Below are 14,864 nucleotides of genomic sequence, written 5' to 3'. Positions count from 1 at the left end.
CGAACATTATTATGGCTTGGGACTTTTCCAGATTTACATTTCTTTAGCTCTTATTTTAAAATTATTTTTATTTTTAAATGTTGCTTATTTGTTTTTATTTTGAGAGAGAGAGCACCAGTGGGGGTGGGGAAGAGAGAGGAAGAGAGTTAGAGAGAATCCCAAGCAGGCTCCACACTGTCAGCGCAGAGCCTGATGTGGGGCTCGAACGCACAAACTGTGAGATGATGACCTGAACCCAAATCAAGAGTTGGATGCTTAATCAACTGAGCCACCAAGGCGCCCCTATTTTTAAATAAAAAAGTTTATTTAGAGAGAGCGAGCATGCACATGGGAGGGGGGGAGACAGAGAGAGAGAGAGAGAGAGAGAGAGAGAGAGAGAGAGAGAGAGAGAGAGGGAAACCTAATCAGGCTCCAGTGTCAGCAGAGAGCCCAAAGAAGGACTTGATCCCACGAACAAGATCACTACCTGACGCGAAATCAAGAGTCCAGTGCTCCACGGAATGGGGAACCCAGGCGCCCCAGTAAACGTCTTTAGCTCTTTTACTGATTTACCCCTGGTGAAAATCCTGAGATTTAAGAAATCCCAGACATCAACTACAAAATCCTCTGCTTTGGCTTGATAGAGAACCCTTATTATTACTTTTTTGGTCTCCAGAGGGTAATGATGACACTAACAGACGGCGTAATGAAAACGCACCAAGGCAGTTTATTTTAATGCTTCTAATTCACGAGAATAACTTCTTACTACTACATCAGAAGTAAATTCACCAATACTGAATCTGGATAGCACAATGAAGAAAAGACTCCAATTTTTATTGGGACTCCACAACTGAACACAGTACTAGGCACCATGACGTAGAACAAAAGGCTGAAGTATGTGTGACAAAAGTCAATGTTAAACTCCAGGGGATCCATAAACCTCTGAAAAGTGCGTACAAAAGAGCTGTGTAGTGTGTGCATACATTTTTCTGGGGAAAGGTCCCATAACTGTAATCAGCTTCTCAAGGGGCCCCAACGGTACACAGAATTCCAACCCCCTCCATATTTCCAATTAACAGAAGCTGTGGGCCTCAGTAAGTTCACTTTTGCACATCTAAGAGTCAATTTCCGGGGAAACAGGGTGGAAAAGGAAAACAGTTATCAAAGTAACTTGCAAGGACTGGGGCGGGGGGGACACTCCAGACTGTTAATCTGCTTTGTAAGTTTAGTAACACGTTCTGGTTTAGGGAGGACAAGTGGGGACATAAGTTCTAACGTAAGCTGGAAGCAAGACAACTCCTACGGGCTTTGTCAAGTCCTCACAAAAACCACACTTTAGTAAGAATTAAGCAATTGCAAGAATTTCAAATGCAATGTAACGCCAAGTCCACTTATCAGTTTCAGCATATTAACAACTTATTTTTATTTTTGAGTATCACAAACTTCAATCAGAATACTTTAAAAAATATTATTCTGCATGCAATTAACAAATCGGACGAAGGACAAAGTACCCAGCTTACTTGCATTATATTACGAAGTTTTAACTGAACAGCCAATGAACACAGATTTAAATTCATTAAGTACAGGTACAATGAAAACGTCACTGCATTACTCTGATGGCATCCTACCACGAGGCATGTGTGCATGTAACACTACTAGCAATTGCCCTGGAGCACGGGCAGAACAGAGCCAGAGGAAGCTCCCTACAAAGCAAGTGTAAGGGATTAAATGTCGTCATCGGCGTCGTCATCATCATCGTCGACGTCGTTGTCCTCCTCATCATCGTCATCTTCGTCATCGCTACTGAGGACATAGCTGCTGGCTGTGGACAAGGGCCCTTCTTCCTTTGCGTTCCCCACGCCCCTCACCATCCCTTTCTCATCGGAATCATCATACAGCTTCTCGCTGGAATCTTCATCATCATACGGCTTTCCGTTGGAATCCTCCCCTTCGAACATCTTTTCATCCACGTCTTCATCTTCCTTTATCTCGACAGCCTCCTCATCTTCTTTGTCATCTGAATCGTCAAACATCTTCTCGTCGGCATCATCGAAGCCCCTTTCGTCAGCATATTCCTCGTCCTCTTTTTCGTCGGACTCGTCGTCAAAGACCTTCTCGTAGGTGTCTTCCCCTTCTTCCTTCTCATCAGACTCTTCGTCAAACTCTCTCTCAGAGACTTCCTCATCAAACACTCTTTCGGAGCTGCTGTCTCCAAATTCCGATTTGTCAGAGTCATTATCTTCAAACTCCCTATCAAGGATGTTTTCACCAAATTCCTTGTCAGAGCTGTCATCCTCTTCGAAATCCTTCTCAACGCCGTTCTCTTCAAATTCTCTTTCGGAGCCAGCTTCGAATTGCTTTTCAGAGTACTCTTCTTCAGACTCCCTTTCTGAGTCCTCTTCTTCAGACTCCTTTTGGAGGTTCTCCTCCTCTTCACACTCCTTGCTGGAGCTATCCTGATCGGACTCCTTCTCCAGGGCATTCTCTTCGTGATCATTTTTGAGCCTCTTCTTTTTGGGTTCCCGTTCAGGGCTGTTCTCTTTAGACTCTGTTTCAGGACTACCCTCTTCAAACTCCTTTTCGGCACTGCCTTCTCCAGACTCTCTTTCGGGGTAGTCTTCTTCACGCTCTCTCTTGGGGCAGCCTTCTTCAGACCCGGTTTTGAGGCAGCTTTCTTCGGATTCTTTCTGGGGGTAGCCTTCGGCCTCTTTTTCGGGGCCACATTCTTTGGCACCTTTCTCAGAAGCATCTCCTTCAAATTCTCCCCCATCTTCGGTTTTTTCAAACTTCTTTTCATCTACAGGCCCTTCGAATGCCATTTCAGTGGTGGCCTCTTGCGTGCTCATCTTCGAGGTGCTAGGGTGCTCCGAAAAATGCCTTACTCTAGAAGGCCCCGCCCTTTCCGAAGCACAGATGGAATTTGAACGCTGAAGGCCTCTGCTGGCCTCAGGAGCATTGAGGAAAGCCTCCCATCCCCTTAGCCTTTCCTCTCTTTCTCTTGTGGTCTCTTCCACCTGTGGGGAAATGGGAACTGCCATTAAAATAAGTTCTAAGCAAAAAGAAGTAGCAATCTCTCTGCACATTTCTGATACTGCCTCGAGTACCTGATTTTATAAGGCATCTCTTCCTGGGAAATGAGAACATTTCCCTATCTCCAGTTGACAAAACTTGAACACCTTGATTAACTCGGGTTGATTTTAAGAGCATTTAAAATAAATGCCCAACACCACAGTATTCCAGAAAGGTGTCATCCACGAAAAAGTTAATATTTGAGCTCTGTCAGTACTGGTCACCATTCTGAACATGCCTCAAAATCTTAGGCTTCTAAACTGAAAGACTAAAACATCTCTTTCTATGCTCTGAATGCAAAGTATTATTTAGGAGAAATACTGTTAAACAGATTAAATGGAACCCAAAGGACTACTAGATCAGTATTTGTTGGTAATGAACCAAGTGATGTGCCCTGGACGGTTACAGAACTCACCTGGTAATCGGTAGTCCCATCCCAAGCTTGGGCAGTGATTTGACGGCCACCAAACCATCTCCCATCAAGAGTCTGAATACAATGATCAGCCTCCTCTGGATCTCGAAAGGACACAGAGGCCACACCATCTGGGTGTCTCTGGAAAGACAAAAGGAGGAATAAATGAGAAAATTAAAAACTAAAACACACACATTGGACAGAACAGGTATATAGTAGTGTTCTTTCGGATAACTTAAGCTTCAACGTTTTATGTATGAAGCCATTCTTCCTTGTGACCCCAGCCGGTGACTTGAAGCTAGCTGCTTCTTTAGCGTAATCTTGTCTATCAAGAACCCAGCAGGATGTCCTTGGAAATGTTTCTACTGACAACACCGTCTAAAGAGAGGCAAGATGGTAGAGTTGTTAACGAGTGTAGATTCTCAAGTCAAATAGCCTCGGGATTAAATCCTCCAGGATAAGTGGCTAAAGCCACTTAGCAGCTGAATGACCTTGAGCAAGGTGCTCAATCTCTAAACGTCCAGGTTCCCCATCTGTGAAATGGGTCGACTAGCACCTATCGCCCATCTACCTCAAGGGATCACGAAGATCAAATGAGGGAATGTGTAAAGTAGCTCATATGCAATCAATAAGTGGTGACTCTCTTAATTATTCTGTGTCCATCTTGGAAGTAAAAAAAAAAAAAAGGGTAACAAGGGGAACATACAGAAAAATATTTTGCTTGATTGTTCTTCAAATATGGAGAATAACTCACAAAGAGGGGGACATAGGGGCAACCAGGAAACCACAAGGTCTCACACACCTTTTCTCGTGCTTTCCTTCGTCTGACCGTATCCGACCATCCAGCAAAGCCCTGACTTACCATCCATGTTCATCTAATTATTGCTGACATTTGACTACCACCCTGACATCTGCGAATAGCTTGCTAAACTGCAAGAACTTACATCAAAGAGAAGGAGCTTCCTAATCTGCCCAAACTTTGAACACTCTACTCGAAGGTCTTCTCTGATCTCATTCAACACCAGCGGATCATCCTGCAAAAATACACGTGATTAATACAGGCTTGCCCCCTTCTTTTTTTTAAATTAGTTTCTTAATGTCTATTTATTATTCAGAGACAGAGAGAGACTGAGCAGGAGCAGGAGAAAGGAAGAGAGAGAAGGGGAGACACAGAATCCGAAGCAGGCCCCAGGGTCTGAGCACAGAGCCCGAAGCAGGGCAGGATCATGACCTGAGCTGAAGTCAGACACTTAACCGAATGAGCCACCCAGGTGCTCCGCCCCCTTCTTTAAGTAAGAATCCTGAGAATCGAATTTCTTGCTTTGACCCGCCAACAAACAAACAAAAAAAGGTTTCGCTTAAAATAAGCTATTCTTGTCTGCGGTCTACAAAATTCTAAAAAGTCCAATTCAAATGCAGTTAGATCACCAAGGCGGCTGCTGCTGCTACAGGCTGGCCCGGCTAGAAGGTGGAGGAAATGGCCAAGCATGGCAGACAGAACTGGACCAACACGTCTACTTTACTGACCGAAGGAAATCAGATTCTAGTAAAAACACATGAAAACTGTTTCAAAATACTTAATACGTTTCGGCGTGATTCCATTGTGGGGGTGGGGTGGGGAGGGTAGTAGCATCATTTTATTTCCGTAGCAAAGTCTCCGGGCTTTTCCTACAAGGATACCAAAATTCTAGCCAAAATCTTCCTACACCTCCGATTTCATGTAGACCAGCTTGAAAAATGAACATATCCTCACTGCTGTGTGGCAGCCTGAAGCTAAAAGACAACCGTTCCCTCCTCTAGGAAAGCTCGTTAATACAGCTGAGAATGGAAATCTTCAGAAGACACACTCGTGTAGCAAAAGACTGGAGACTAAGATCAAGACTGGTGCACTGAAACCTTCAGCACGACTCTCCTAACTTTTCTCCAGGGTGGTGTTTGGTTTGCCCAGGAAGAAATAAACCGTGTTTCTCCTTCCTTTCCAATCTAAACCGACACTGGCCAAGACCGTGGCCACTAACCACATGCGGCTACCGGGCACTTACAATGTGGCTAGTCCCAAGTGAGGTGAGTTCCAAGTCTGAAAAGAACACCAGATTTTGAAGATTTACTACTAAAGGGGGAAAAAACCCCACAACGTAACCCACTGATATATTTTTTTAATGTTTATTTTTGAGAGAGAGACAGAGTGCAAGCTGGGGGGGGTGGCAGAGAGAGAGGGAGACACAGAATTCGAAGCAGGCTCCAGGCTCCGAGCTGTCAGCACAGAGTCCGGCGCGGGGCTCAAACTCACAAAACGCAAGATTATGACCTGAGCCGAAGTTGGACGCTTAACCAACTAACTGAGCCACCCAGGCGCCCCAACCCATTGATATTTTTATAGAACGTGTTGAAATTAAAAACATTTGGATATATTAGGTTAGATAAAATTCATTATTAAAATTAATTTCCCCTATTTCAGGTTATATTTTAACTGTGGCTACCAGAAAAATTTAACTTACACATGTGGCTCACATTCTATTTCTACTGGACAGTGCTGGTCTACGTAATGAGAAACCTACATTTGTATTGAAATGTTGACTCTTCCTCTCCCAGCATTCAAATTTGCCAGGCATTTATGTATTTATTTGTGTGTGTGTGTGTGAGAGAGTTAGAGAGAGAGAGAGAGAACGAGAGCATGTGTGAGCAGGGGAGGGGCAGAGAGAGAGAGAGAATCCCAAGCAGGATCCACACTGTCAGCATGGAGCCTGATGCGGGGCTCAAACTCATGAGCCAGGAGATCATGACCTGAGCCGAAATCAAGAGTCAGACTGAGCCACCAGGTGCCCCTTTTTATTTATTTTTTAAGTGTGTTTGTTTATTTATCAGTATTGTCTACACCCGACGTGGGGCTCAAACCCACAACATGGAGATCAGGTGTCACACACTCTTCTGACTGGGCCATACAGGTGCTCCAGACATGTATTTTTAAATATAAGGCTTTGAATTAAATACTGAAGACCCTCTGAAGTTACATTAAACATACTAGTCTTCACGTTGTTCACCCTGGTACCAAAGAGTATTTTTAGGCAGAAAGAGTGTTTTGAGAAGTGTGCGTGTGCACATACGCCATTATCACCGCAGGCCTAGGCAGTTCTGCCATCTTTCAGAATTCTTCAGAATTCCACTCAGAAGACACACGCATGGATCTCCCTCATGATCTCAAAAGGTATGCGGACCCCACAGGGGCACCGTAAACCCGATCGCGTCACTGCTGGCTGGGCTGGAGCTCAACAGACCATTCTGGGGTCCCCTCGAGGGGGGCTACGGTGAAAAGTCCATTCTTGTTTCAATGCACAGAAGGAACAAGAGTGGGCTTTCGTTGCAACTAAACCGTTTGTAAACCTGGAACTGTACACTGAACATTTTTTTCTCATGTGACTTGTTATCTTTCTGTTTACTTATCTTCACCTGTTACTTTTCTCCAGCTTACTCGTCGCTGGTTGTCCCGAATTTCAGAACCCGGGCAGGGAACGGAGAACAGATCTTTCACAAAGGCGGCCCCAGGTCTATGCAGAGACAAACAGGAGGCAGAATGCAGCCCGAGGTTCCGCGGGGGCGAGCCATACCCCCTACACCTCTTAGACGCCCCCGGCTCTTTCTCCTCAATGCACGTGTCCGTGCTGTTCTCGGACGTACAGCACGGGCCGTAAGTATCATAAAGTCCTCCAACAAGCCACGAAGAGCTTTGTCAAAGCTGGGTCTTGAGAAACGACCTATGCTATTTAAATGTCAGGAGCCAAAGTTTGTTAACCTGACGTTTGTTTGTTTTTAAGGCTCAGACCTATAGGACCAAAGGGACTTCTCATTTCCAAGCGCAAAATGATGCCCCACCAAAGGCAGCCCGTACTTGCTGAACTGCACTCGGAACCTATGAGCAGCGCCTGGAAATCTTCCCGTGACGGGATTTTTAATGAGTTCCCATAGCAAGCAGGGGCCATTGCGGCCACCGTGTGGGTGTCAGGTAGCGTTCCTTGGGAAGTAACTCCAAGAACCCTGGGCCGACCAGGGGAGAATCCAAACGCTGGCCCTGGGCTTTATCTTCCTCCCCTGCAAACTGCCTGGACGTGCGGGGCATGATGTGAGAGACGGGGCAAGGGGAGCTTAGGGCTCCCCTGAATAAAATAAAAAGCACATCAGGGTCTCCATCAGTGAGGACACTGCCTCGTACCTCAAAATCCATGGGATGAAACATGTTCTTGATGATCACAACCCGTTCATGGCGCATCCGGGACGGGCCGGCTCTTCTCTCGGGTCTCCAGTCCAGCTGCCTGACGCAATAAAGCAGGAACGAGAGACTGAATTTCGTTTCAGAAGACAAGGGGTTGTTACAATAATCCTATACCGAGGGTTTTAGGATATTAATTATGTGACTCCAAACCAAACAGTTCTATTCGGAGAACTTTCTGAAGTAAAAATCACAGCAGTGTGTGTGAAAGATGGACCCAGCTTCTTGAAAGCCCCAAAATAATATCTTTTCACAACTGCTGTCTGGTTACAACCATTCCAGTGAGCCTCCTGTAAAAGTGCTCATTATTTAGTATTTATAACTATCTAGTATTTACGACCACACTTTGAGGGCAAAAGATATTTTCAAATTGTATGGGTTTTTAAGCATTTTATGATTACGAAGAACTGCATCGAAATATGTAAAACTGCTCTGTGACAACCTTAAAGCTATTGTTTCAATGATAAATGTTTTTAATGATAAAATGTATCGGCTCTAGGGGCTCCTGGGTGGCTCAGTCTGCTGAGCGTCCAATTCCGCTCAGGTCATGATCTCACGGTTCCGCGTTGGGCTCTGTGCCGACAGCTTGGAGCCTGGAGCCTGTTTCGGATTCCGTGTCTCCCTCTCTCCCTCTCTCTCTCTCTCTCTCTCTCTCTCTCTGCCCCTCCCCCACTCTCAATGTGTGTCTCTCAAAAATCGACATTAAAAAAAATTTTTTTTAAAAGCTCGTTTCTACTTTCCAACTCCTATTAACGAGCCTAGAGCCTGTATATAGCATGTTACTTCCTGGTGTAGCTGGTGTCCATTGGTATCAAAGATGAACTCTTGGCTCTGGTATATAAGCCTAAACTCCTTTATTTAATCTGATGTTCAACTTTCCCCAGACACCTCTCACCTCACGTAAGCCCACGTTATATTATAAATAAACCCCGCAGAAGATAAAACCCCGCCACTGATGGGTCACCCCACTGTACAGATCACTGAAGGTTTCTGATGATCTAATGCATTTCTTTGCAAATAATAACCCGTAAGTGTATTTGATGGAAGAAAACGAGGCGGCTCTATCAAAAACGTGCTCTAGGATACTTAGAGGAACTCTTTCACAAAGGGGAAATAAAACCACAAACTTTTGCTGCAGAGACAGCTTTTTCTTGTAGTCTTTGCACTTCTTCTTCTTCTTGGAGGCATCATATTCCCCCTTCAGCTGAAACTTTGCCACTTCAACATGTAACTTGTAGCCTCGGATTTCGTCTTCATCCAAAAGTTTTAACGCGAGATCCACGGATTCCCTCTTTGTAAAGGTAAAATGAGACAGTCAGGGATTTACACACTGAAACGAGACCTCTGGGAGCTTTTCTGGGTGAATGAGGACTATCCAATCAATCAAGGTTTCATCCTAACAACCTCCTCTGAAATAAAGAACCCCAGAAAGCCTTGTCAGGAAATCTGTACTTTAGACACGGCCATCCCCAACCAGCTATGTGAACCTGGGCAAGTTATTCAATTTCTTCATCTGTAAACTGCGAAGAGAAATGACTGCTTCGCGGGGTTCTTGATAAAATTAAGTGAAAGAATGCACACAAAAGACAGGGAACTGGCATAGAGTGGGTGCTCAATAAATTACATTATCACTGGAATAGTTGAGTAGTGTTGTCCCTCGGAGTCTCAATTTCTCAAGGAGCCAAATGGACTTGTGGGACTTCTAAGATACCTTCAGTTTTAAAATTCTGAAACAGTCCTCCTTAAAAGGTTACACAACTCAAGAAGTGGGAAAAGCATTGCCAGCCATTAATTTTTTTGTCCACCAATTAAAATGTAGGTGTGTGATCTCGTGTGAAGGTTGATTATCTGACAGCTTGGGCATTAAATACATTGGTGGATTCTGGGTTCTGGGCAAAGGAGGCAGTTGCCAGCCCTGTGCAGAGTCAGAGATCTGAGGCCCTAAGGAAGACACAAAACATAACTGAACTCAGTCGCACAATCAAATATGGACCCCAGAAGTTATTTTCTGGAACTTAATTTACTTGTTGGCCAATCTTGCACGTGTATGGATCATCAACTGTATATATATATATATATATATAGAGAGAGAGAGTGAGTTACTCAAAACCACATTTTTCTCTTAAAAAAATTTAAAAATCCAATCAAACTGGGGCGCCTGGGTGGCTCAGTTAACCTTACGACTCTTGGTTTCGGCTCAGGTCATGATGTTGCGGTTTTGTGGGTTCGAGCCCCACATCGGGCTCCACACTGGCAGTGCAGAGATGGATCCTCTCTCTCCGTCTCTCTCTGCCCCTCCCCCACTTGCGCTGTCTCCGTCTCTCTCAAAGTAAAGAAATAAACAAAGAAGATTTTTAAAAATCCAATCCAAGCCCTTAAGAATCTGTTTACAGATCTTTAACAACTCTTGAAGAACTCGTAAAACCTTAAGTCTCCTTGTATTTGAAAAGTAGTAACTACCTATCATGGTCGCACTCATGAATAACCCTCATCCTATTCCAGAATCGGACTCAAACTCTATCTTCCAGAGAGCTGTCAGCTCAATGCTACCCCCGTCTGATTTCACTGAAATGCTGTGTACTCACACTCACACCACACCCGTGGGGTGGGTACTGCGTTTGATCACTACGATTCTACTGTGTCATTGTCTTCCCCTTCCACGACGCGGGTACCTGTCGACATCGTGCCCATTTCTTCTGCGCTCTGCAATAATGCAGAACATGTGCTCCTAAGGTGAGACGCGTCCCAGAAATGACGGCCACCTTTGACACGGAGCTCTCCCTGGGCAACTGACGCTGCCAGGAATGTGTAACGGTCTGCAGGTTTCTATTCTCTTCTCTCCCACTGAAAGTATATTTCAAAGGAGCGAGCAGAGCCACCACCTCCTTCGTGGTCTAATTCGGGGCTCAGAAAAGTTCTGGAAAGGGCCAGCTGGTAAATATTTTAGGCTTTGTGGGCCATGTGCCGCGTGCTGCAACCCCTCACCTCTTCGGCGGGAGCACGAAAGCAGCCAGACGAGTGAGTGAGTGAATGCATGAATGAATGTGGCCCACATCCCAATACAACTTTATTTACAAAAACAGGCAGTGGGCCGGAGTTTGCCCAACCTCAGTCCAATTCATTCCAGTGGGCAAATAAAATGTTACTGGCTTTCTTGGTGGATTTTTAAAATGTGTTCCGGGTGGATTATATGCCTATACTCCTAGAGGGAACTCTACAGTGAGAATCCTTTTAAGAGAAAAACAGCATTTCAGTCACAGAACTTCTAGAACACCTTGACCTGATAACGTATTTTCCTCGAACAAGCAAAGAACCTCACTGACGGGATACACATAGGCACAATCTGGAATTCCAGTTTTCTTTGCATCCTGTTTGGAATAGTTCTCAGGCCTGGTCATCATCTATACAGAGTTAGGGCCCCGGTTCCTGAGTGAAACATGGACAATACGATACACTTGGCCACATAACTCACCTTCAAGTAACAGCAAAGACCATCCCCTTTAAGATTTCCTTGGTTATCTTTGTAAAGCTTGACCTTAAATTCTTCTGTCTGAGGATCTCTCATGATAATGCCGAACTTGGACATGAGCTGTATAAATTCATCCACTGTAATGTCCGGAGGCAAACCTGTAACATTAGGGGAAGAAATTATAAAGGCGTGTACAATGACAGTGAGGGCTGTGTACGCATTCCACAGGTTCGAAATCCACAACTCAGGTGAACAGAATTTTGACTTTTTGTTTGTTATACTTTTTGGAAAGAGAGAGGGAGGCGGGGAAAGCACACAGGGATCCTAGCAGGCTCCACACTCAGCAGTGGCCCATGCGGGGCTCTGCCCCACGACCCTAGGGTCGTGACCTGAGCTGAAACCAAGAGCCAGATGCGTAATCAACTGACCCACCCAGGTGCCCCACAATTTCGATTTTCTAGATGCATGTAAAAAAAAATCTCACATCTAGAACAGTGAGAAAGTTTCACATTTTCATGTGTTCAAATATACATTAAAATCACGTTCTGCTTAAGCCTTGTAGCACTGAAGGGGCAAACTGCAAGAAGTTACCTAAAGCAGACAAAAAGGATGACATGCAAAGTTATAGACACCTTAATTTGTCTTAGTTCTATAATGAACAAAACCCAAACTCCTTACAAATGCACGCGGTGGAACAAAAAAGAGCCACAATAAAAAACAGACTTGAGAGAGGCAGAAAACAAAAAATCCCTTTGTAATAAAAAAAATCTCAGAACCACGAATTTTCTTGGCTAATTTGTTCGAGAGGGCGTACGTACCAGACACATAAACGTTTGTGTTTCTGTCTTCCTCAACGTGAAACCATCCTAAAGATGAAAAAAAAAATGAAATCTTGACAATGTGGCAGTTTCTTAAAACCTCCAGGTCTCTTACCCTTAGGACAAGAGGGACTAACTCAAATCACTGTCCAGCTTTCAAAGTATTGGATCTTTGGACACACAGATGGAGGAAAAACATCTGAAGAAAGTATGGCTCATTATCTTGGTTCTTTATGATTCTCCTACTACCTTACAAAAAACACTCATCCTTGACCTGACTTTAGGCCCTGGCATGCCTTAAGTTGCTTCTGACTCCAATCTACCACGTTAGAGGGGGCTGAGTTGAGGCACGATCCCCTTGGGGGTCAATTTAATTGAACCTACAATGTGTTAAGAAAATCACCCTGCAGGCAGAACTTTTGGTACTCCCCTCCCAACTGCTCTGGTTTGCAAAGGAGGAAACTGAGGCACAAAATTGAAACAGCCTGCCCGATGCCTGCAAATTAGTGGCAGAGCCAACATACGAACCTAAATAAGAATATCAATAACAATTCCTTATTGTAGGACTCCTTCAAGCTCATATTAGTCTCCACACAGTAACTATGTGTGCATCTACGAACGTCAAAAATGTTTACAGTCCTGTTTTGCAGGCTAAACCCACTTGCCTGATTCAGCCTTTCTCTTTTCTCCTCTCTTTTTGGGATCACTGGGTTCAGGGGTTTTTCTTTGAGGTTCCTCTGCCGGCTTGGCACTGGCCTCTTCTTGTGCACTTGTGGTCGAGCTGGACGCCCCATCGTTAGAAAAGCCATAGTTGGCCTGATACGTAGCAATGAAATCTTCAGTGATCTAAACAAAAAAAATCAAGTCGCGCACACACGCAGAAACTCAAAAATGATTTCATCCCATAAAAAGTTTGCGCTGTGTTAAATGGCAGCATAGTTGGTTACACTACAGGACCCAGAAGTGTTTGCAGGTAACGGTTGTGGTGATTAAGGTGTAAATGCAAGCAAAGTCACCCTACACAGAAAATGCGCCTAAAATGATCAAAAGAAAAAAAAAACGACACGGGCACTTGGGTTATCAACACGAAACTCTGAGACACCACTGGCATTTTAAGTGATGTCGGCCCATTTTCTAATTGTTTCATTTATAAATCGCTACCTCTCTACGGTCTACTTGACGAAGGCTACAAGTACATACAACAAAGGAAGGACCGGCTGACAATAAAAACCAACGGTCAACTAAGAATCTAACACAGGAATCCATTTTCCTTTTGCTATAAAGATACACAAGAGTGTACGCACACCAAATATCTGAGGATCTGTATGCAGAGAGCACGCAGAACGGAACTGATTTGGTACACAGAGAATAAGCCTCACCATTATAAACCTAAATGCTTCCTTGAACTCTCTTGCTAATAAAATCATAGTACCATTTAGTGTCAGAACAAATTAAGAACATGTTCAACTCACATCTACCCTCCTGGCTTTTCTGGAGGGGGGGGGGGAAGCACAGCTGCGCAACAGAAGATACGGGAGTCCTAGCTTCATTCTGATCAATGTTACGCACATTTAAAACTCCCAAGTCTTAAGACATAGGGGCTTTCAGAATATAAAAAGATAGAGTCACAAGTGAATCCGTGATCAGACTATTGTGAAGAGGACTCAGGAAGTCAAACCCGCACTGGCGCCTGCACCACCAACACAAGAAAGGATAAACGGAACAATGTTGAGGGAAAGGAATATATGTGCAAATACAAAGTAGAGAATAAAAAAATTGAAATACATAATTTCAAGAACAACAGTCAAATTACACAAAGGGGACACGGTTTCTATTACCAGCTCGGAAGTTGATTCGTGCGCTTCTGGTATCTTTTCCCCCCATTGGAGACTTTGATTAACAGGATACTTCAACCGAAAAGTTTACAGAACCAAGTTCACACCAGTTACGTGATAAAGCTCTGCCCCTCTACTCCGATTCCTGTGGTTGTATGGTTCAAACACACATGCCCAAGGACAAAATTTAATAGGAAGGAGAGGTGCAGACAAAGTTGATTCCAAAAAGATATATAAATGGCCACTTTCCACCCTCCAAACCAAGAAGCTGCATTTTGCACACAGTCCAGAAGCTGAACAAACCTCTGAATTCCTCGGATAAGTGAGGTCGCCTATCTTAGATTAACAGCTACTAAATTTGCTCTTGGTGTTTTTCCTCTTTGCAATAAAAAGCAGTCACCGATGCAATAACCAACTGCGACCTTGATAGGCAAAATTAATAAGGCACAGAAAAGACTTAAGAATTAAATTCCAATTAAGGCATCTCGTAAAGATTGCCGTTTCTCTACACATCGGCTCCGCAACAGACACAACAAAAAGAAACGTCGCTCTCCACGGGGGCTCTAACTCAGGACCTCAGCCGAGAAAACCGAAGAGGGACGCCCCGCGAGGCTGGCCAGGGGGCCCCGCTCTGCGGGGAAGCCCGCGCCGCTCTCCTACCTTGGGGAACCAAGCCTTCTTGTCCAGGTCCCACTCGTACGGGGTGTCAGCCGGCTGCTGCCCGAAAGAATCGGCTTCCCCAGCGGGTTCTTTCGCGGTGTCAGCGTCCTTGGCGTCGCCGTACAATTCCTGCATTCGCAACTGCTCATCGAACTCGTCGTTCCCATCCAAGTTGCTGCCGCTCATGTTGCCGACTTAGGAAAGGGACGCAGGGTCCCAGCGAGCGAGGAGGCCGAGGTGCTTGCTGCAGGAGGCTGCTGCAGAGAAAGCCAGGTCAGCGGCACTCGTCAGCGGCACTCGGCACCGCCGCCCCCCGGCACGCCTCCCCGCGGCGCCCCAGCAGCCCCCGGGAGATCGA

At 44.9% G+C, this 14,864-nt stretch overlaps 1 protein-coding gene across 2 annotated transcripts; it reads right to left on the bottom strand.

The window, feature by feature from the left end:
- Nucleotides 1–683: 683 nt before the first annotated feature.
- On the bottom strand, nt 684–14,809 carry HTATSF1 (HIV-1 Tat specific factor 1). Of its 2 annotated transcripts, XM_029930487.1 has the most exons (9): nt 14,507–14,809; nt 12,677–12,857; nt 12,012–12,059; nt 11,197–11,351; nt 8,852–9,015; nt 7,668–7,767; nt 4,405–4,494; nt 3,464–3,601; nt 684–2,993 (listed from the first exon to the last, which is right to left on the bottom strand). In XM_029930487.1, the coding sequence occupies exons 1-9, from the start codon at nt 14,690–14,692 to the stop codon at nt 1,704–1,706; spliced, it is 2,352 nt and encodes a 783-aa protein (XP_029786347.1). In that variant the 5' UTR covers nt 14,693–14,809; the 3' UTR covers nt 684–1,703. The 2 variants fall into 2 exon arrangements, with proteins under 2 accessions (XP_029786347.1, XP_029786348.1); XM_029930488.1 differs by lacking the exon at nt 4,405–4,494.
- Between the last annotated feature and the right edge of the window lie 55 nt (nt 14,810–14,864).

The sequence above is a fragment of the Suricata suricatta genome, chromosome X, assembly GCF_006229205.1.
Source record: "Suricata suricatta isolate VVHF042 chromosome X, meerkat_22Aug2017_6uvM2_HiC, whole genome shotgun sequence".
Taxonomy (NCBI): Eukaryota; Metazoa; Chordata; class Mammalia; order Carnivora; family Herpestidae; genus Suricata; species Suricata suricatta.
Note: the sequence above shows the minus strand (reverse complement) of the source record. Positions and strands in the feature narration are given on the sequence as shown.